General features: G+C 37.4%; 1 protein-coding gene across 2 annotated transcripts in view; it reads left to right on the top strand.

Annotated features, from left to right (window-relative positions):
• The first annotated feature begins 5,215 nt into the window (after positions 1-5,215).
• The window catches only part of LOC129779409 (uncharacterized), a 28,409-nt gene continuing 9,633 nt past the window's right edge, over positions 5,216-23,991 (top strand). The window contains exon 1 of one of the 2 annotated variants that reach the window (XM_055786859.1): positions 5,216-5,351. In XM_055786859.1, the coding sequence (XP_055642834.1) occupies positions 5,268-5,351 (84 nt within the window). In that variant the 5' untranslated portion in view covers positions 5,216-5,267. Of the gene's footprint in view, positions 5,352-17,641; positions 17,830-23,991 lie in introns of those variants that run through there. The other variant, XM_055786860.1, reaches the window with a different exon arrangement.

Below are 23,991 nucleotides of genomic sequence, written 5' to 3' on the forward strand. Positions count from 1 at the left end.
TGTGTGTGATTGAATCGAGAGAAGGTGTGGTTTACGATGGCAATTTGGAAGGCAAACTAGACGGGAATGAGCTGTCTGAGCTCGGAACTTTCGGCGACTGTGCAATAATCGATTGCGGGCGCATACAATATTGGATACGGAAATATCCTACTGATAGGGAAGAATAATCTTCTGAAGCTATCCTGTTAATTGCGATTGTTTGAAAAATCACAAAACCAAATGTATTTGGTCACAGTGTTACATGGATAGAAAACATTCAAATAAACTCTTTCACATGAATGTCTTTTTAAATTCCCAGAGGAACTGGCAGATTATTTTCAGTAACGATCAGATATTTCTACATTTTCCTCGATACTGGAAGCCCACCAGTGGTTAATGCTAATTCGATAACCATCTGTTAATAGCACTTGATTGAAACATATTTGGTCACAGTGTTACATGGATAGAAAACATTCAAATACACTCTTTCACATGAATGTATTTTCAAATTCCCAGAGGAACTGGCAGATCATTTTCCAGCAATGATTAGATCTTTCCGGAACTTTCTCGATGCTGAATGGCATCCAAACGGAAAGAATTCTGCGCGTGTATGTGTCGATCCTTCGCCGTTCACCTCCTCCAGCACGTTAGGCAACGATGGTGTCTTGTCGATGTCCTCACGAGAAATGAATGTGTCTCACCACCAGAATATCGCTTAAGTATGCTTTTTGTGTGTGATTGAATCGAGAGAAGGTGTGGTTTACGATGGCAATTTGGAAGGCAAACTAGAGGGGAATGAACTCTCTGAGCTCGGAACTTTCGGCGACTGAGCAATAATCGATTGCGGGCGCATACAATATTGGATACGGAACTATCCTACTGATGGGGAAGAATAATCTTCTGAAGCTATCCTGTTAATTGCGATTGATTGAAAAATCACACAACCAAATGTATTTGGTCACAGTGTTACATGGATAGAAAACGTTCAAATAAACTCTTTCACATGAATGTATTTTTAAATTCCCAGAGGCAGATTATTTTCAGTAACGATTAGATATTTCCACATTTTCCTCGATTTCGGAAGCCCACCAGTGGTTAATACTAATTCGATAACCACCTGTTAATAGTACTTGATTGAAAAATATTTGGTCACAGTGTTACATGGATAGAAAACATTCAAATAAACTCTTTCACATGAATGTATTTTTAAATTCCCAGAGGAACTGGCAGATTATATTCCAGAAAAGATTAGATCTTTCCGGAACTTTCTCAATGCTGAATGGCATCCAAACGGAAAGAATTCCGCGCGTGTATGTGTGTGTAGCGATGTCTTCCCGGGGAACCGTTTGTGGCATCACTCTCCTCCTGATGGATTCCCTTCTGGCCTAGGGTGCACAAACAGGCTCTTGGTGACACCGTTCATCCGCGCTTTCATGATAAACGAAGAGCTTCACCACAACAGCGACAACATGCTCCAATCGCTGTTCAATTAGAACTGAGTGGATTTCCGAGCGGCGCTCGCTTATATACCGATTGGTGATTTCAATAGCCTGTTTTGAAAGCAATTTTGAGACTATTGAAACAAGTTTTTGGATCAAAAAGTCACAAGTATAGAACGCGTAGACATTTTATCTTTCGAATGAAGTGTTTATCATACCATTTCGTTCAGTTGTTTAGGAGCTATAACGCTCAAATCTCGGTCTCCGGCGTAACGCTTTCGTTTTCGAAACTTTGATTTTACACCCCGGTATAGAAATGAAAGACGTAGTCCTACGTCAAAACTTGTTTCAATAGTCTTAAATTTGCTTTCAAAACAGGCTATTGAAATCACCAATCGGTATATAAGCGAGCGCCGCTCGGAAATCCACTCAGTTCCAATTGAACAGCGGTTGGAGCATGTTGTCGCTGTTATGGTGAAGCTCTTCATTTATCATGAAAGCGCGGATGAACGGTGTCACCAAGAGCCTGTTTGTGCACCTTAGGCCAGAAGGGAATCCATTAGGAGGAGATTGATGCCACAAACGGTTCCCCGGGAAAATCTCGAAGCAGCCGCTACACATACACGCGCGGAATTCTTTCCGTTTGGCATTCTTTGTGTGGACACCGACTGGACAACATCGTTGCTGGACGAGCTGGACGGCGAGGGATCGAGTGCCTTTCTCAAGGCAAGAGGGTGGAGGTGGTAGCGCTGGATTAAATAGAGTAGAATTTTCAAAGGGCCTTTCTCAAGGCTAGAGACGAATGAACTGCAAAAGTTTAAAGTCTCTCTAATACAAGACCTTCCTTCCTTCCCTTCCGTTTGGATGCCATTCAGCATCGAGAAAGATCCGGAAAATAATCTGTCAGTTACTCTGGGAATTTAAAAATACATTCATGTGAAAGAATTTATTTTGATGTTTTCTATCCATGTAACACTGTGATCAAATATGTTTCAATCAAGTGCTATTAACAGATGGTTATCGAGTTAGCATAAACCACTGGTGGGCTTCCAGTATCGAGGAAAATGTGGAGATATCTAATCGTTACTGAAAATAATCTGTCAGTTCCTCTGGGGATTTAAAATTACATTCATGTGAAAGAGTTTATTTTGATGTTTTCTATCCAGGTAACACTGTGACCAAATATGTTTGCATCAAGTGCTATTAACAGATGGTTATCGAGTTAGCATAAACCACTGGTGGGCTTCCAGTATCGAGGAAAATGTGGAAATATCTAATCGCTACTGAAAATAATCTGCCAGTTCCTCTGGGAATTTAAAAATACATTCATGTGAAAGAGTTTATTTTGATGTTTTCTATCCATGTAACACTGTGACCAAATATGTTTGCATCAAGTGCTATTAACAGATGGTTATCGAGTTAGCATAAACCACTGGTGGGCTTCCAGTATCGAGGAAAATGTGGAGATATCTAATCGTTACTGAAAATAATCTGTCAGTTCCTCTGGGAATTTAAAATTACATTCATGTGAAAGAGTTTATTTTGATGTTTTCTATCCAGGTAACACTGTGACCAAATATGTTTGCATCAAGTGCTATTAACAGATGGTTATCGAGTTAGCATAAACCACTGGTGGGCTTCCAGTATCGAGGAAAATGTGGAAATATCTAATCGCTACTGAAAATAATCTGCCAGTTCCTCTGGGAATTTAAAAATACATTCATGTGAAAGAGTTTATTTTGATGTTTTCTATCCATGTAACACTGTGACCAAATATGTTTGCATCAAGTGCTATTAACAGATGGTTATCGAGTTAGCATAAACAACTGGTGGGCTTCAAGTATCGAGGAAAATGTGGAGATATCTAATCGTTACTGAAAATAATCTGCCAGTTCCTCTGGGAATTTAAAAATACATTCATATGAAAGAGTTTATTTTAATGTTTTCTATCCATGTAACACTGTGACCAAATACATTTGGTTTTGTGATTTTTCAATACATCGCAATTAACAGGATAGCTTCTGAAGATTATTCTTCCCCATCAGTAGGATATTTCCGTATCCAATATTGGATGCATAAAACCTTGTGTCTCCAACCGTAACGCTCTCGTTTTCGAAGGTCTCCAAATATTCATTCATTCAGAATGAATTCAGATTCAACTTCAAACAAATGATCTCTAAATTAACGATAGTCCTACGTCACCCTTGCGGTTATACCATAGATATGACCCACTTCCTGTTTTTTTACGTTTAGTACATACCGTTTAACAATAAAAGGAGATGGCATTATAAAAAATCAAACTTGAGCCGTACTTTTTGAGACAAAGGGGTGGTCCAGGGGTGGTAGATTAAGGGCCTGATTCTCGAATACACTACGAATACACTTCACGGTGGAAACGGTATGAAACGCATTCGCGATGACAACGGTACGGTGTCGACATCTGGATGCGAGATTAGTTTCCCACTAAATTTATCATTATAATATCAAATTATCTTCAGATGAAATTTTTGTATGGGATTATTATACCACATGAAGATATGCCGTGTTGGCATTAAGGTGTCTGTTGCCAACAAGCTAAGCTGGGATGCTGTTATCAATTATCTGCAGGAGCGGAAGGCGGAATACTTCTCCCATGATTACAACGTGGAGAAACCCTTCAAGTCCGTGGTGAGAGGGCTACCGGACATGGACACCAAACAATCGAGGAAGATCTTGTGAATCGTTACAAGTATGAACCCATCGCCGTGTTCCCCATGAAGAGAAAGGGGGAAGAAAGCAAACAGTTTCATAATCGGCTTTATCTGGTTCACTTCCGTAAAGGAACCGTCACCGCAGGGGCGTTACAAGCTGTACGAACCATCCGTTCCGTCTCTGTACGTTGGGAACCGTACCGCGGTTCGAAGGATAACCTCACCCAGTGCGGACGGTGCTTGAATTTCGGGCATGGAACTCGTAACTGCCGCTTGAAACCACGATGCAGTCTCTGCAGTCAAGTGCATGTCACCACGGATTGTCAGCTGGATGGCAATGCTGCAAACAAGTGTGCCAATTGCAAGGGCGACCACCGTGGTACGAATCGTTCGTGTCCCAAGCGCGAACAATACCGAGGAACTGCTCGATTTTCTCCGAACCAAAAATATCGACGTGGTAGCGCTAGTTGAAACACACTTGAAGCCGGAGAATAGTTTATGCCTTCCAGATAACGTCGTTTTCCGTCTGGACCGATCCACAAGGCTCAATAGATCCGTTACGAGAGGAGGGAGAGTAGCCGTTGCAGTCAAGTGAAACATCACCTGCCGGTTGCTGCCTGATCTTCATCTAAAATTTATTGAAGCAATCTGGGTCGAGGTCAGTATTTCGCTTGGACTAGTCATCGTCATCGCGGCCTACTGTCCTAAACAAGCCCGCGTACGTGATGGTACTGCCACTCTTTTCCGGAACGATTTAGCAAAGCTATCGAGGCGACGTGTCAAGTTCATAATCGCATGTGATTTGAATGCTCTTCATCAAGTGTGGGGCAATCAACGGCGGAACCAGAGCGGGACCATTTTGGCGGAAGACTTCGAGACTGGGCACTACAACATCTTAGCGCCGGACAGCCCAACGAGGATCTCCAGATCGGGGGTTCACTCGATCATAGATTTCTTTCTGACAAACGTGGCCGTACCAGAGGATCCAGTTGTCTACGATGAGCTGCCATCGGACCACTACCCAGTGGAGCTGAAGTTGAATGGTTCTGCTGAAGCTGCTATCCGCCGTCCCAGGCGGAACTATCATCGTGCTAATTGGGTCATGTTCCAACGAATTGTGGACGACAGCATTAACGCCGCCCTACCTTTGGATACCCCTATGGAGGTTGATCTGGCGTTGGAATCCCTCCAACAAGCAATTGAAATTGCTCGTGATCATGCGGTTCCGGTTCAACAATATCAGGTGAGTACCTCTCTTCAAATTGACAGCATCACAAAATATTTGATACGTATTAGGAATACTTACCGGCACCAATACCAGCGTACTGGCGATCTTGATAAAAAAGTTTCTTTCAATAATCTGACCAGGGTAATCCGGGAAAGGATTGAAGATCTTAGAAATAAGGAATTTAATAGAAAACTTCAAGAAATTCCTCCCCACTCTAAACCCTTCTGGTATTTAAGAAAAATATTGAAAAATAGACCTAAACCAATTCCTCCCTTGTTCTCGTCAGGGGACTCACGTGGAGGTGGTCTTTTGCTGACTTCCAATGAAAAAACGAATGCGTTGGGGCAACAGTTTATGTTGTCGCACAATCTTGGACGAAACATCGTTAGCCCTTATGAGCAGGCTGTTGCTGAAGGGGTTGCCATGCTTGATCAATCGCTACTTTCCATCAGCATGGAAGCTAGCTAAAGTTATACCAGTTTTGAAACCGGGGAAAGATCCTTCTGTTCCTAAGGGCTATCGGCCCATCAGCTTGCTCTGTGCACTCTCTAAGTTGTTCGAGAAATGCATCCAAAGTCGAATTCTTGCTTTTGCAGATGAGCATGGTGTTTTTCCTGAGGAACAATTTGGTTTCCGTAAAAGAATGTCTACCATCCATCAACTCACTAGAGTTACCAATATTATACAGCGGAACAAGTCGTTGTCCAAGACGACAGTAATGGCGCTCTTGGTCATTGAAAAGGCCTTCGACAATGTGTGGCACGATGGTCTAGTGTACAAGCTGCAGCGATACAATTTTCCCATATATCTTATTAAGATCATCAGATATTATCTCTCTGATAGGACATTTTTGCCTTCATAATGTGTGCTCAGAGCATTTCGAAATAGATGCAGGTGTGCCCCAAGGAAGTGTCCTTGGGCCCATTCTGTACAACATTTATACTGCGGACATCCCATCGCTTCCCGGTGATGGGATATTGTCCCAATTTGCCGATGACACTGCGATTTTGTTTCAAGACCGCATAATCGGTGGTCTGACTCGCAAATTGCAGGGTGGGCTGGATGCCCTAACAGGGTATTATACCAGTTGGAAAATTGTCATCAATGCGGTGAAGACTCAGGCTATTATATTCCCACATTCGAGATCTCGTAGACTTGTTCCGTCTGATAACGTAAGAATTCGGTTCGGTGACTCACTTATCGAATGATCCAGAGAAGTGGTCTAGTTAGGACTCACTCTAGACAGTCATCTGATTTTTAGGTCTCACGTTCATAAAATCGTCACGAAATGTAGGGCCTGATTCTCGAATACACTTCACGGTGGAAACGAAATAAACGGCACGCCATTGAACTACGTTTTACGAGTCAGTGAAGTGTCGAAGATAATAATGAGTTTCCAGGCAGAATGAGCACTTTTCAAATAAAAAATCATTAATGAAAATTAACTTCTTCGTATCAAACTGGTATTCAATGTGAGTGGAAAACTTTGTTTTCTTCATGTGATATAATAATCTCATACAAAAATTTCATCTGAAGATAATTTGATATTATAATGATAAGTATAGGGAGAAACTAATCTCGTATCCAGATGTCGACACCGTACCGTTGTCATCGCCAATACATTTCATTCCGTTTCCACCGTGAAGTGTATTCGAAATGTATTCGTGAATCAGACCCGTAATATTCTGCTTCGGTCGTTGTATTCGTTGATTGGCAGAAATTCTAAACTTTGTCTGGAGAATCAGATGGCTGTCTATAAACAGATCATTTATCCTGCAATTGAATATGCGGTTCCAGTCTGGAGCGGCTGTGCCCGGACACACAAGCTGAAACTCCAGCTTATTCAGAACAAGTTCCTCAAGATAATTCTGAATCTGCCCCCTTGGACGAGAACAACAGAGGTCCACGAAATAGCCTGCCCTGGAAGTGAAATTCCACAATTATATTCAAAAATTTGGAGAGAGGTGCTCCTATTCCGAACATTTGATTGTCCGGAATCTGTACAGCAATTTCATAGGTTTAGGTTAAGAATAGGTTAAGTAGGTAGTTTGTATTAAAAATTAAAAAAAAAAAAGAAATGTCTAACATTCCAATAAAAAAAGATAAAAATAAAAAAACATCAAATAAAACGAGCATTTAATAATGCAATTTATTAAGCTAGAATTAAGATGCAAAGCATAAGCTGTTCACTTAACTTGTAAGAACTATAAAACAAAAATAAAATGAAATAAATATGTATTTATGTAAAAAAAAATGTAAAAAGAACGCCGGACAACTTTCCGGCAAAAATGGTGTTTATTGGGAATCCGACGAGTACGAGACGACGATGAGCGCAGCGAGCAAAGAGGTTAGACCAAATAGAGCAGGACCTGGTGAGCACGGGGTGTCCACGGAATAGAGAGAGATAGTGACGAACCGAGTTAATTGTAGATGTATTCTGAACCAGGAAATGTTGTAGAAACGTTTAGCCAATATCTATCTATATAAATGAAAATGGAAGGCAAATGGAATGGCAAATATGTTAGTAAGTGTAAAACTCGAAGAAGGGATGATCCGATTTGATCCGTCTTTATTTTGTTGTATTCGTCTCTTTCCGTAGATCAATGTTATGGTTAGAAAAAAAATCGTTTTTTTTTGTAAAACTCCGAGAGAGAGTTAAAAAAAATTATTCCCATATGTTCTACGATGACATCGTTGTTAGTCCAATTTCGCGTTTGCGGAATTAATTAAGCTTAGTGCTCCGTTGGTGTGAAACGAAAATGGCAATATATTCTCAGGTGGAATAACGTGTTTTGAAAATAAAATTATGAATGAAAATTTAGGTTTCTGCATCATAATATTTTTTTTTTTTAAATATTTCAGAGAAATTCATTCCGTATAAATTTAAATGGGTAATTCCCACGAATTTACAATTCAGTTACGTTACCCATGAAACTACATAAGCTAATTTAAATTAATTTGTTTATACGATTAAACATGTCGGTCGTTGCTTTCCTACTTAATTTCTCACTATCGAGTGCAGTTTCATAGTAAAACAAAAACTTTCCCACAGCTAGTATTTGTCTGTATTGTTATGAGTATGCATTCCCATATTGACACAAAATATTCGATAGCACTCATTACCATAGGTAGTTGTTTTTACTATTGCGAACACGACTTCAGAGTGGTGCATATTTGTTAGTACCGCAATGAGAAGCGTTTTGTTTCAACGCCATTTCATTACTCTATGCAATAGCAGTTTGCAGTTTGTTTTTCGATTAAACTGTTAATAGTGATTACTCTATTCTTCATAGTCAACCACGACATTGGGAAATGAGCCAAGTTTTGTTTCACTTACTAGTTTCTATCTTTTCATGAGTCGTGACGATTTTATTAAATATATTCAAAATCCATATATTCACCACAATATTTCAGCAGGCGCATTTTTAAACTTCAATATTAAATATGCCGATTTAGCATCTTATGTTGCTTCTGTGTACAAATGAGAAGTATTAGGTATCAAACTTTAAATTTGAGCCTGCCAAATTTGAACTAACCAAAAGAAAAATTTAATCACTCATTACAGCCTACTGAGAGATAAATTTAATCTCTGGCGTTTTCTATAATTATTGTTGTGGTTTAAACTATTACTCGTCGTACACCATACCTAGACTGGTTTTTAATCATGGGCACGCTTCGAAGGCTGGAAACAAATGCCAAACGGTGAATCACGCAAACTTGTGTTGCCTCAAATAGTTTGAGCGAGCAGTTTGTGCAGAATGAAAGTGAAGCGTTTTTTGCTGATTTTTCTCACGTATTTTGTCAATCGTGTTGCTAAATGTGACATGGTTAGGTAATGAACCGAAATGCATCAAATCAGATGCGATGAAGGACAACCCGAAAAAAGTAAGATTGACTCAGATAACCCCAATTCAGTGTCTTGCGGTGAATTTTGGTCTGGCTCAAATGAAAATTTCTCTTGGTTCAATCATAGGTTAATTCCGATTCATTCCAAACTCCAACCATGGATCCATGTTTTGTAGTTCGTTGCACGATACCGCACGCAAAATTCTATCAAATCGGACGTGGTAAACTAATTCAACTATGGTCCGTTGCGTTCATTGCACGATGCACCAATTATCCTTCTACGTAAGAGTCAATGCGAACAATCGCAGATGCACCCTTTATCACAGAAAACGCTGTAGAAAATAAGATTGACTATAATCAATTGTTTTGACATTAATTGACTTTCGTTTTCTTACCTGTCGTGTTTAAGAAACCGCAATTGTACTTCCAGAGGGCCTGTCTTATTATATGCTTTCTTGGTGCATACTCTAGTGATGTTTGAACAATTGGATAAGTCGAGTGAAATGACCGCAGGCAATTGGCATCTTCGAGACATCGGTAATGCTGTGAAATAATTTTGCGGTATTTAATAACAATTTTAATTACGATTGCACGTTTTCTGGGAGTCCAAATGAAAAGAGTATGATTTAGTGCTTTTCGCGACGTGTGACATAGTGAAAAAAAATTCTAAGAGACTGATTCATTACCTGATGTGATGACGCCGGAAAGTATTTGTCTCGGATGTTCGATGAAAAATATCGCCTTATTACATCAACATTCTTTTATGGCCGAAAATCCAGAAAATGAATACGAATTTTATATTTGGTTAGGGTGCCGCTAAGAGCCTAACAAGTCTTGAAACGATCGAGTTATTGCGTAACATGCTCTCTGGCAAAGAAAAGTTAATTCTATATCCTGTACATCCTGTACAATATAACTTTGTCGTAATTGAGAGTTACATATACCTAAAAGGTGTTTTCTTGTAGCATCAATTGAAAGTGGAATTCCTAACGAAACACGATTTTCTCCATATTTCAATGAACATGATTTATTCGTTTGACTCGAGCCGAATTAAACCCAATGAATGATGTGTTGCTACATCCATTATGAGTAACTTGCCTGTGAAAATGTGGTGAATGTTTGGTTGGACAGAAAGTAACAAATGTAAAACTGAGAAACGACTCGGAAGTGAACCTTAGAGAAGTGGTTTCCCGCTGAACAGCATGACATTGAGCATCATTTTCGTTGCCAAATAGCACGGAAGCTTTTCATTGCAGAAGGTGTGGTCAAGAAGCATTCTTCTATTTTTAATTGTATTTTTTGTGCTGTTTGTCTTATCCCGCTCGAATGATTTTAGATGTTATATGAATGATAAGAATGGTCTAACGAATAAAATGGGGGATTGAGAATATGAAACATATTTTTTTTATTCTGCTTACAAACATGAAAATAGTTCTTAAATGGGTATTTCCGTTTCACAGAGAAAAAACGTGCCATGCCAATTCATAATCATCGTAAAACTCAACTCTCCGCGTTTGAAACAGCTATCGCGGCATTCATAAATAACGAGCTCGGGTAGTCGGTGAGGCGGTGGGAAGGTATTTTTGTTTGAGTTCGTTGTCGGCCGTGTCAAGGCCACGGGAAAGCAGACGCTTCCGGATGAAAACTTACAGACAATGGTGTTTCAAAATTAAAGCATAACCTTTCCGAAGGTATTTCTGCGTAGTTGGTTTACCCAGTGTCTATCCTATTCATTTCAGAACGATGGATCGTTCTTAGACTTCATCGAGAATGTTGTTAATTGAATGGCACTGAAACAGCCTTCAACATGAAACAAAGATTATTTTGCTTTCTTTTCAATCTCTGATTTCCGCGCCAAAAGATAGCGTATTTACTTTAATTTTTACCATCTCGCTCTGGTTACCATCTGTGCAAAATCACTTCCAATCGACATCCTGATAGCTCTTGTTTGATGGTTCGCAAACAGAATCTACAGCATAATGGCATCCAATTACAATCTAATTCATGGCGGCGTTTCGCCTTTGTTGGGTCGATATTTATTACTTTCTGTTCGTCCACAGCCTTAGGTCGTTCGCTATTCTGTGCTGGAGCAAATACTCGGAGTCACTATCTAACAATGAAATAGGGAAAGATTGGAGAAGGTGCGCAATATCTTATTTTACATCCTAATTTCGTTGCGGACAAGTGAGATAACTGAAAAACAGCTATGTTGTTGAACACTCCAAATCCTGTGGATTCGTTCATAGAGGACCCATCAGTAAAGTCAATACATATTATCACAGTTGCGCAAAGCGGCCAAAGTATGATTTTTTTTGAAAATCGAAAAATTATCCAAGGGAGTAAAGGAAATCGGGATATTTAAAAAAAAAGTTTAATGCCAAATGTCTTAAAATTGCATGAAACGCCGATTATCTACTAATTTCCAACAACTTTTATAAATTCATCATTATGGTAGAAATATATGTTTAGGAGTTAAAAAACGTTAAAAAACAATTGAAGACATGTGGGTTAATACAAAACGTAGCGATATTAACAAAATCTTTTTTTTATCCTAATACAAACTTTTGAACTATTATTCGGGTTACACAATCAAAACATAAACAGTTTTCAAAGTAGAATTTGGACTAGAGAGCGCTATATTTTTTTATATTTTTTCTCGAAAGTTGAGGATTTTTTACATAACATATCTCGATATCAAAGATGCTATTCCTTTCGTTTTTGAGATATGATTTTTCAAATTTGACCGGTGATCTGAAAAATCATTCTTCCCCTTTTATCCAAAACGGACGTTTTTCGAAAATTCATAACTTTCGAACTACTGACCCGATTCAGATGAACGACATGTCAAATTGAAGCCAATGAACTATCTTTGAAAAAATATCACACTTGCGGGAAAATTGGATTCTGATATCGAGATATGTTATGTAAAAAATATTTAGCTTTCAAGAAAAAATATTAAAAATACAGCGCCCTTGGACTATATAAAATGAAAAAAATAAAAACGACTACAATCGATGATTACGAAAATAAACTTCTTTTTTTTTGCGAGTTAAATATTTCTATGAAAGGCTAGCTTATTGGATTCAATTAGATATATCAATAATCTAAATCGGTTCAGTAGTTCAAAAATTACGAATTTAAAAAAAAAGTCATTCTTGGGAAAAAGTGAAAAAATAAGTTGATGGGTCTGTGCCTAGGGCCCCGGACGGGAATTGAGTTTTTTTTTATTGTTCAAAATCTGTTTTTTTTCTCTTTCGATACATCAAATGGAAGCCCCGAAAAAAACGTTTCATGTATGAAATTGTAAACTTTGAACGGGTTAGATGAGATAACGTGATAGAATCCGGAACCACATTCTGTTCGAAAAGGTACTCAAAAATACCATTAAAGCCATTACTACCCTTTTCTTCTCTTTATTCAATTATGCAGAAGAAGACAAGTAACCATCATTTATCATTTTTAAACACAAGTCGAACTAGTTAAGATCTACGTAAATATAAGCCTTAGTCAAATAAATCAATGACAGGAATATATTATAGATGAAAATAGCATTTTATCCTTCGTTGTCAAGTTGTCCGGAACATTGTTTGTAGAGGGTTGTAATAACTTTATAGCCACGTGATGTATATTGAGTATCCTATGGCCATGAGTGCTCATTTGGAAAGTTCGTGTGGCTCCTGCATTACTGCTCATTGGGTGCTAAGTTCTGCCTTTGTATAGGAAAGGGAAAGGGGAATGGGCAAGTGCATTCTAGAAAGTGAATCGGCCTTCTAAGGAAGACACATATAGGAAACATAATATTAAGACTCAAGCTATCATAATCTGGTATGCGTGAGTATACCCTTTCGAACTTTTAAATCAGCAGCCAGTTAAATTCATTAATTGCATTTTTTTACATAACCAAACAGCATACTCAATATTATGACATCTTGGATTACATAACAATTACATAAATAATTAGTAGCAAGACCTACACGATAAAGACGTGAATTGATCCCGAATTGATTAATCTTAAAGAGTAGAACCATCTTCCACGATCATCCCTCCATTGATTCTACTAACTTAAAAAAATAAAAAAAATCCCAATTGCTGTTTAAAACTCATATTTCAATTTGTAATGAAATGTAATATTATCACGCTTCTGGGCAACAGCATCATTAGCTATGTGGATAGCGTGGTCGTGTAAAACAGTCTTGCATTCCAGCCGGCCTTGATTCGATTCCTGTTGACGTCGTTTGGACTTTTTTTTTGGGAGCAATCTCAAGAAAGACAAAAAAAAAGAAATAGGAAAGAGATTTTTGGTTCCATACATTCAAACATTTTGAAGCGTTGGGGACAGATGACATTATTTGCTCATTTGACGCTACAAGGCATGAAAAGACTTGGTTTCTGCCGAAAATGAAATACTTTCTAGCAACGCTAGTTTGGGTGTAGGAAAAAAAACCAGCTGTGGAAAAACGCAGCTATTTTTTCTGAAAATCTCTAGTGTTCATTGACCACATCAATAACAGGTTAATAAAACTAGGTAAACTTCCAAACAAATGCAATCAGTTAAATCTAAATGAGTAAATTTGACAGACAAATGTTCGGTGTTCAGTCAGACCGGGCTATGTATTAATATAAGAGAAATATGATTTAATAGTAGCAAACGAATAAGAATTTCATAACCTACATTCTACTTTTATTAGACTGACTGTTAGTACAGGTCGGACTCGATTATCCGGAGTATTGATTTTTTTTGACGTGGGACAACGTCTAACCGGAGTATGAGGGGGATAAAATGAAAACCTAAACACAGAACATGCAAGAAAAAATGAAAGATTCCGAATGCTTATAACTCGAACATTTCTTACTGGATCGGAAAGATGTTTGCATCAATTGATAGGGAATATTTCTACGCTTCTATCGCAATTAATAAAATGTTATTTTTCATTAGATAAACTATTGAATAACTGTAAAATGTTAAGCGTTATCTAAACGCCCTAACTGCCTCATTTTGATTGGCCCTATGGTTTCCCTAACACAGCCATCAATACCAAGCAGCCTTGGGGAATTCGGCATTGCAAATACATGAAATTATGGGGATTTTTGTTATCACCGAAATGTGTTTCCTAACACAGACTTCAAAATCAAGCAGCGTTGGAGAGGTCAGCATTGCAAATACATGAAAGTCGGGGGTATTTTTGTTCCGACTGAAATGTGTTTCCCCAACAGAGATTTTAGGGTACTTCTGCACTCGCATGTTTTTTTGCACTCCGAAAAGTGTTTTTCTAACACGGATTACAAAAGCGGGTACGAACACCACACTATGGCTCGGTTATTCAAGATTGTATTGAAGGATATGTCTTCATATCTTCACTGAATTCCTACGCATACCATTTGATGATTAGGCAAGATGTTGATAACCAATTGTTCCGATGACGCCTATTGATTCAACAATATGCGTTCGACGTACATGTCAAAATCGAAACTGAGTGCCTGAAGTTCATCAAATCAAGCAAATTCGCGGTTCGAGAAATACGTACGAGATGCTCAGAAGGGAACGTAAAATAAAATAATCGTTTGATAATTCTTCCGTTCACATATTTTGTCCTAGGCATCATACCAAACGTAAAAGTACTGTCATTAAATTTACTTGTAGCGAAGAACATAATCTAGCACAATGCATGAATTGACCTTATATGGAATCATACAATATTTTTACTCACAAAGCAAATATATTGAATTCAATTAAATTCGGGAATTGTTTCATTCAATCAAAAATTTAATCAATACAAAAGAATGATTGCTACGCCAAGGTAGTCCCACGTTGACCTTGCAGTTATAACATAGATATAATCCACCCATTTTTTTTCACTCCGGATAATCGAGTCATAAAAATAAAATGAATTTTCTCTCGATAAACGTAATATAATTATGATTTGAACTTATTCATTAAACGATTTTATCTAGGTTGACCCGTTTGTATATTTGTGACTTTGTAACTTTGTAACTTCGTAGCTTTGTCTGTAGCGCTGTACCACATTAACAGAAATTTCACCCCCTTCCTGTTGACCGTTTGATCTGAAATTTGGAACACATCTCTATCTCTGTTGTCATTATAAAACTGCGTATTCCATGTTTTTGAAAATCCAAGATGGCGGTCGCTACAAAATGGCGGATTATGTACATGTTTTCTCAAAACCCCATCAATTTGGGTTTTCCCAAAACCCCATCAATATGGGTATCGAATGAAATGGCTTGACCAGCAGAACACAATTATTTATGGAAAATGTAAATTAAAGATGGCGTCCGCTACAAAATGGCGAATTACAAATTTTCTCAGAACCCCATCAATATGTATATCAAATGAAAGGGATTGACTAGTAGAACACAATTATTTATGAAAAATGTAAATCCAAGATGGCGGCCGCTACAAAATGGCGGATTACACATTTTCTCAGAACCCCATCAATATGTATATCAAATGAAAGAGATTGACTAGTAGAACACATTCATTTATGAAAAATGTAAATCCAAAATGGCCGCCACTACAAGATGGCGCCTTATTTTTTTTCAAAACTTCATCAAAATGGGTATCAAATGAAAGTTCTCGACTAGCAGTCGTTAACCCCTCTTGATTGACCTTAAATAGTTTTTTTGTAATTATACCATTATACGTCCATGCTAATGCGTATAAAAACAATTGGGGAAAATGATTGGAAGCTGCTAAAACTACACAGCTTCAAACTATGAGTTTGACTCAATCGTAATCATAATTATGTTACTTAGTCCGGTCTGAATGAACACCGACCAAATATATTCAGTTGCATCAAATATTTAAAAGAAAAAAAATGCTCAGTTTGTATTGCTATTTCAAAATGGAAGCATTAAGACTTGAGAAACGATTACAAAACAATTAATTATGTTATCAAAATTCATGCTTCATGTTCCGAAAACTGAAACGATATTACTGTTTCAATGAAGCCCAAACGTCAAATGTCGACAAAAAAATATGGAATTTGGTATAATGAATAGCCACAGCGGCCAGAAAAATATACTGTTTGATGTGGGTTATGAGAAAGTGTTATCATCGACGTGTGGTTGGATAAGGACAGCCACTATGCTATGGTCTATGAAGCCCGCTATCGGACGATGATTACGAGCATTCCTCTGTCCCAAATGAAAGCTTTGGAAGTGACCGATATAAATTTGCAACAGGACGGCGCTACTTGCACCACAGTACGTGGACCAACCGGTCAATTAAGAGGCTAGTTAGGCGAGCAATTAATCTCTCGTTTTGAACAATCATCGTCGGTTTCGAGAGTTCGACAAAACTAAATTCTGGTGACAATCTATTTTTTCCCCAATAAACACGCAAAAACAAACACATTCAAAGCCAGTTTATTGTAGGTTATGCAGAAGAATCAACATCTTTCATTGTATCTGATTTAACCCATGACCAGGAGCATAATCAAACCATGCTCGAAATATAACTCGATTTAGGGGCTCAAATAATCGAACACATCCGGACTGATGCCGAGGCGCGAATAGCGGCTCATCTTGGGCCGAATCATAAACATGCAAAGCGCGGTGAACCGTGAACGGTCTCCAGCTGGTATGGTACCAATAAAATTTTGGTGCGGTTTTATTTACTGATGACCAGGTTTGAAATGATGCCGTTATAAAATAGAGGACTAGCGCCATATATGCATCAAAACCTGCTCAAAATTCGGAAATTATTACCGAGTTATTTTTCCGACCCCAAATGGACAAAACTTTCGTTTTCCAAAGAAGGAAGCTCGATTCACTTTCGGTGATTATGATTCACTCCGTCTGGACGCATGTCATGCCCTCAAACAACAAGAACTGGCCAAATAGCTTCCGTGCTTCACGACATGGCTAATAGAACGACTCGCTTGGAAATTTCTAACTTCCGTATCTTCAATTTTTTTAATAGTTTAGTTATAGTAAATTAAATTAATTTCTATTATTCAGAGAACTTATTGTAAACTGATCCCCAATATCTCAAATTGAACAGATTATGCATACCACTTGCTCTTCAATTTCATAATTATAGTGATGATATTCTAACCAACTAGATTATACTACACCTTGTTTAAACGAAGTGATCGATAGATTAATAGTAGTACCGATAAGATCAATCCCTGACCACAGAACTTTCACTGGTCCGAGGGGAGGCTTGAACCAGGCCGTTCGCTAGGCAAGTTGTGCTATGGTTTTTGCTGTTGTTGTTGTTGTGTTGATTCACCACAGGGCATAGCAGGCATCTTTGGAAGAGACCTCGCGAGCGGGCGCGATCTCGTCGACCCGCGCGAAAATGAATTGCATCGCTTGGCGGCAGCAGACAATGTGCCTCGATGATCAAAAAACAGCACCGCGCGCCAGAGGAAGTGGGTCGTCGTATATAAACAAGTGATTTTCGGCAGCTCGGTCGCATTCCTTAATTGTCTTCGGCGCGTGGAAAACAATACCTGCCACAGTGTCCGACTATAAGTTTACAACGATTTTTTTGTTTTCAAATTTGAATCCTAGACGCAATCGGGTGTGGAAGACTAGCTGTTCGGTTTGGTTCTACGTAGAAATCGGAACCGGAGCTCTGAAAAGTGAAAGTGATCTATAGATCGTGATGGCGTACCGAATGATGGTTAGTAGTGTTCAAAGGTTTATTTTCGAATATAAAAAATGCATACTGGTTTACATGTGAAGTACAAGTTTATAAATTGTGCGTAAAAGACTTTATTAGCTGCATTTACAGCTATTGAATAAACAACCGAAAAGTGAATCCAGAAAGGTGTAATTATATAAATGAAGAAAGAACTTTGAGACCAAAGAAGATTCAGATGAATTCAAGTTGTGTACTTCTTATATTGCTCGAATCATCATGTTGTGTTTGTGAGTGAAACCAGAAGTGTTTGATGAAAACAGTAGTCTCAATAATATATTCTACTCGTTTGCCACTTTCATCATGAGTTATTTTATTTTTGTGTTGGGTTAAGGGACTTTTCATATTCGATTATGTTTTTTCTTTCAATATTGTATGAATATTTCATCGTTTTTATTTATTCTGGTCTAAATATTCGTATCGCAATTAAGATGTTCAATTCCATATGTGGTACTTTTTTAAAATCCACTTGCATCCAATATAATAGAAATATGAGAATAAGGGTAAAAGTTTATGCAAAAATTTACGAAATATCTCGATTCTTATTCAACACACTTCATCACTGTACTAATAGATTCTATTTCTAGAGAGCAGTTCCGGGGAAGCTTTAAAACATTGATTATAAATCAAATCGTTGTGGTGATAATTGTCCAATTGACATAGAAAGTTTTCTCGTCAAATATTTCGAAATTTATCCAGAATCTCTTAGAAGGTGATAGACGATCATATTTGATGAAAAAAATCCTCCTACGCATATGTTCGAGTTTCAACAATGACAGAGTTATAGAACTTTTTTTTTTGTTTCGGACTCTGTTGCCTCAAACTGGCTCTACATTGAAAAGTAATGCTTTCATTTGAAAGATGGGAAAATTTAGTACAGGATATATTAGTGGAACAACTAAATTAGTGGATTTTAATAACATTTTGGAAGTGAAACATTGAAAAGTTAATTATTTTTAATGTGTTATTATTAATTTTATCCTAAAAATTTAAATAAAACCAGAATGTTTCTATCAATTAAATTGAAGTTCTTTAACCGCTCTATAATTTGTTCTTTGACGCACGTCTTCTATCTTTCTTAATTTGGCTGCAATACCGATAAAAACAATTCCTGGTGAAAATTCAGGCAAAATCTTCAAAAATCACGATTTTTACCCCACTGTACATGTAATAACCACTTAAACTTCACCTTAACGTTGAAAGGTTACATTTTTTTCTTAAAATAAGCCATGTTTGAAATATGAAAAAAAATATTTTTTTCCAAACTGTATATAATCTAGTCCAAAATTGTATATAATCGAATCACATATAATCGAGTCCGACCTGTACTTGTAAGATACAAGATAGATGAGCAGTAGTCTATGTAAGGAGAGACGAGTGATTTATACAGTTTGATTTTACTTCGTACGGTTAGCTCATTCTTCAAACGGCATATGACGTCATATTTTCTAGCAATCTTTTTGATGACATTATCAATATGAGATTTAAAGACTAATTTGTCATCAAGTACTACTCCGAGATATTTAATTTCTGTCACCCGTTCAATTTCCTCGTCATCAATTTCAAAATGACCATCGAATCTGGAGTTTGCCGAAGAAATGAGCATGTGTTTAGTCTTACTAACATTTAGCTTCAATTGTTTATATTTTAGCCACCGAGCGAAAGAATGAAGATCTTCGTTCAAATGTACGCGTTTCAAATCCAAGAACACAGCAAAAATAGTTTCTTTAGCCTCGATATTCTCTTTCCACTTTGCTAACACCAGATTAAGGGTGGTTTCACAAGAGTGGCCCTCTCGATATCCCGACTGCTCCGGTATTAGCAAATTATTGTTATTATTATATTTCATAAGCTGGCCACAACAAGTTCCAAAGCTTTTTCTAATGTGTGCAACATGTTAATAGGAGGATACTCTACGGCTTCATTAACTTTGGGGATGGGAACCACAATGGATTCCTTCCAAACTATAGGCATGTGCCCTGTTTGTAATGATTCATTTATTAGGTCCAGCAGTTTGTGTCCATTAACATGAAAGCAATCTTGTATCACTTTTGCGTTGACATTGTCGATATCAGCCGATTTCTGCAAAACAAACATCTTTCAACTCCTCAAACCTGATGGGTAGAAAACATTCTAATCTGCAATTGTTATTCATCGGCTGTATTATTTCTTGAGGTTCACTGACCAATTCTTCGATTAATCCGTTGAACACTACTCACGAAATAATTGTAGAATTTTTCAGCTATCATTGGTTCGGAATGTTCTTCCAAATTTTCGAAAGCTATGGACCGCGACATACTATTTTTAGTGTTAAGTAAACATTTCAATATTTTCCATAACTCCTTGCTGTTATTCTGATGTTGGTCGATTTACCTCTGAATGTACTTACATCTAGTCTTTTTCAAGGCTTGTGAATACATGTTCCGCGCGGAGGTGTACCTTTTCCAATCGTTCTCTAAATTAATTCTACGAAACTTTACGTGCTGTTTATCTCGTTTACGTTTGAGACGCAAAGGCGACTAACAGTTGTTCGAGTTATTCAAGTCGATTTGTTTTTCAAAAACAAATCGTTATTGGTACACTCTTTCAAAACATTAGTGAGAACAGCCGCTTCCAAATTCAAATTGTCTGTGATTGCAGTAAAATCCAGGTTTCTTTCAACAAGAACAGACAGCGCTTCTTTGGAAGAGAGAGACTCGATGTTGTACGTTTTGGCCCAATCATTACACATCGATTGATACTCGATGTTCTACGTGAAAGGATTAAAATCGAGGCATCGAAAAGTCGAAATCGTCAATTTTTTCAGGCATCAGATTTTTTACAAATAATTCTGCACATGTTTTCTGTAACACTAATTCCATCACTAATTAATTTTAATTTTTTGAGACGGTATTCGTATTCCAGCTTTTACGAATCCTTAACGTAGAAACCTAGAAATACTTTCTATACTACTGTTAGATTAGAAAATGATTTTTTTTGTTCAACGTTGTAGTAGCCTTGAGGGTCGGATCATTTAAATCGAATCTCTTTCTTCGCTTAACAAACCCACGTGTAAGAAATTGAACTATCAAAACGCTACTTTATGTACCTTAGGAATATATGTAATCTGTACTCTATTGAATCTGGACCCACATATTTGAAGAAATCTGTACCTTTCCATATGAATCTGTACTTGTGGCAACACTGATTTTAATAGGGAAATCGAGCATGTCAAACCTTATCAAGCACCTTACGTATTCTTAATATTCAAAATTCAATTCCATAGAACTTAAAGGGCTTGTCCAATAATGTGAAGTATGAATAGTAAATATTGCCAGCCTATCCGGCAATATTTACTATCTGGTCGGATGCCGGATACTTAAAAAAAAAATATTACCATGAAATAAATCATAATGCAATAGCATATAAACATGATTAACACGTAATTAAAAATAAGGTGTGATTACTGACATGTCAGAAATGTTATTAAAATTTAATTAACTCATAACAGTGTCAACTTCAGAGCAGTACTCAACATTAATCAGTGGTAAATAAGATGAATGAATAACAAATTTACAGCAATAGATGGTGACAACCGATTTCGCTTTTTTCCGCACATCAAGCCCCAGCTTCAGAGTAGTCTTTCGCGTACTACCATCCCTGAAGACAGTTCTAAGTTGTTTTTTAATCTCAATGAAAATAATTGATTGATGTTCTCATAACACGAAATTCTTACTCTTACTCGACCAGTATTATTATTTCAATACACTTACAAAAATCTCATTATTATAATATAAAACCATTATCATTACCTTGTAGAAAACTTGACACACTGTTAAATAGGATATTTATTCTAAACTAAAAATTTTATATTCATTCATAATTGAAAAAATAAAATAAAATGTGTTTATCTCTAAAATTTAACGCCTTATTTGCTTTTTGTATGAGATTCACTGGATATTGTATCCGCTAATCAAGAGCCGTATATTCGGCCGCCGGATATCCAGCTACCCAGCCTCGAAGGTGGCCGGACATTCGTTATACAGTGTCCGGCCAAACCAATATCCGTTTCATCACTAGTATAAGTACTACACAACAGATGGCGCCAATAAAAACTGAACCAAATTAATTTCGAGACGTTGTTCTGTTACTAGCTTATGTGTGAAGTTTCATGACATTCCGTTTTTTTTTGTTCACAAACTACAGTTGTTTAAGTGTGGAAATGGAAAATGGAAAAAAGAGGAATATTGTATTTTGATCAAATATTGTTTCTTAATGGGAGAAACTCCTGAGTAATAAATGCAGTGGTTGGCGAAATGTTATTCCACTTCTGTTCGATATAGTTATATTCAACATGCGGCCCGGCGGGTTTTTTTGGTTGGCCCATCTGGTGTGTATAATGTTTGGAACTCATACAAAAAAATCTATAAATATTGGTGAAAGTCCGCGCCCCTCACTCAGTTAAAGTATTCATTCATTGGCCCTTGTCAGTGCTATCAAATTTTCGTACTAAAGATTTTCATTCTTGGTTTTTTTAAATGTTTGTTTCTCACTGGTTATAATTTCGTAGTACACTTATTTTGGTTTTGCGGCCCGAGACATCATGCCTAACATGTATTTGTGGCCCCTCTGAAAAAAAAGTTGAGCACTACTGATCTAGATTCTAGAACAACAGTTTATCGGAGGTTTAGTGCTGGTGGGCCGTACAAGCACCGCGGATGCACCTCGCTCTGGAAGACCAAAAGAGGCAACGAATCCAGAAATCGTAAAACATGTGCATCGCCTCGTTTGAACGATCGTAAAGTGAAGTTACGCGAGTTAGCTGAGGCCTTAGGCATTTCAAAATATCGAGTGAGATACATTTTCCACGACATTTTGAACATGAAAAAGCTATCTGCGCGATGAGTGCCGCGTTTGCTGATCGCCGACCAAAAACAGCGGCGCATTGATGATCTAACAGCCGGTTTAGCGTTGTTGAGGCGTAATCGAGTGGACGTTTTGTGACAATGAATGAAACGTGGATTCATTACCACACTCTTGAGTTCAATATGCAGTCTGCAGAGTGGCACTAAGGCATATTTCGAAGACTTAGACGTATCGTACTACAGAAAAGAAATCGAAATGTTGGAAACTCGCTATATCAAGTGTATTTCCCTCGAAGGAAACTATGTTGAGGAATAAATGCAGCTCTGCCCAAAGAACGATTGTTTTCATTAAGAATCCCTGGACTTTTCAGCCCATAAAAGTAAAAGCTCGATATTCTTAACATTTTTAATTCTTTCTTGTTGGGATCTATATACGTATGTATGTTTGAGAAGTATTACAGGATGTGTTTTCAGTTATCAGTTATCAGTAAGTTATCAGAAGAAGTTTTTTCAGAAGATAATTTCGTCGTTTATTCGATCACACGAAGGTCTCGTGATACCATTACAACGGGGATATCGTAGAATGGTATAAGTAGAATAATATTGATTTTACTGAAAAAGTATAAGTTCACTAAATTGTCCAGATATCCATTCTATCGAAAAATATTGAGCAATTGTAAAACGTATATTGGAGAATTGTGACAGAACAATCAAAACACCAGCTAATATGGAGAAGTGGTGGAAAAAGATGGGAGATACGGTTGACAATGTCACAATGGAGAAAGCGATGGGAAGTATTCAGCAAAATTTCGAAGTTTCATCAGAATAGTAGAAGAATAATTTTTCTTGTATTGTAACATATTAATAAAGTTGTCTTTTTCATGATTTACAGTAGTTTTACAGGATATTTTTACGGATTCACATATTATAAACCTTTATAAAATCCACCTTCTATTGATGTCAATGCGCCCCTCATTTGAGCTAATTTTAAATCAATCGCTAGATGATTATTTGGTACGTATTCAGACCTTTTCTGGATTCTAACGCTTACAAATATTGTAAACATCATTGCATTCAATATGGAATGTATATGGAAGAAACAAAACAATGTTGAAAGTACTCACGGTTGCATGATAATTTGAGCCAAAATTCTCATGAAATCATTCAACTGGTTGTTTTTTAACAGATGACAATTATATCGTGGCTTATTCATGTGGTAAAAGGTCCAGAGAGCAGTCGTATGCTTAATTTTCGGAAGCAGTAACATTTTCGGTGAAATTATGATTAATTGGCGAATATT

This window comes from Toxorhynchites rutilus, chromosome 3 (assembly GCF_029784135.1).
Source record: "Toxorhynchites rutilus septentrionalis strain SRP chromosome 3, ASM2978413v1, whole genome shotgun sequence".
Taxonomy (NCBI): domain Eukaryota; kingdom Metazoa; phylum Arthropoda; class Insecta; order Diptera; family Culicidae; genus Toxorhynchites; species Toxorhynchites rutilus.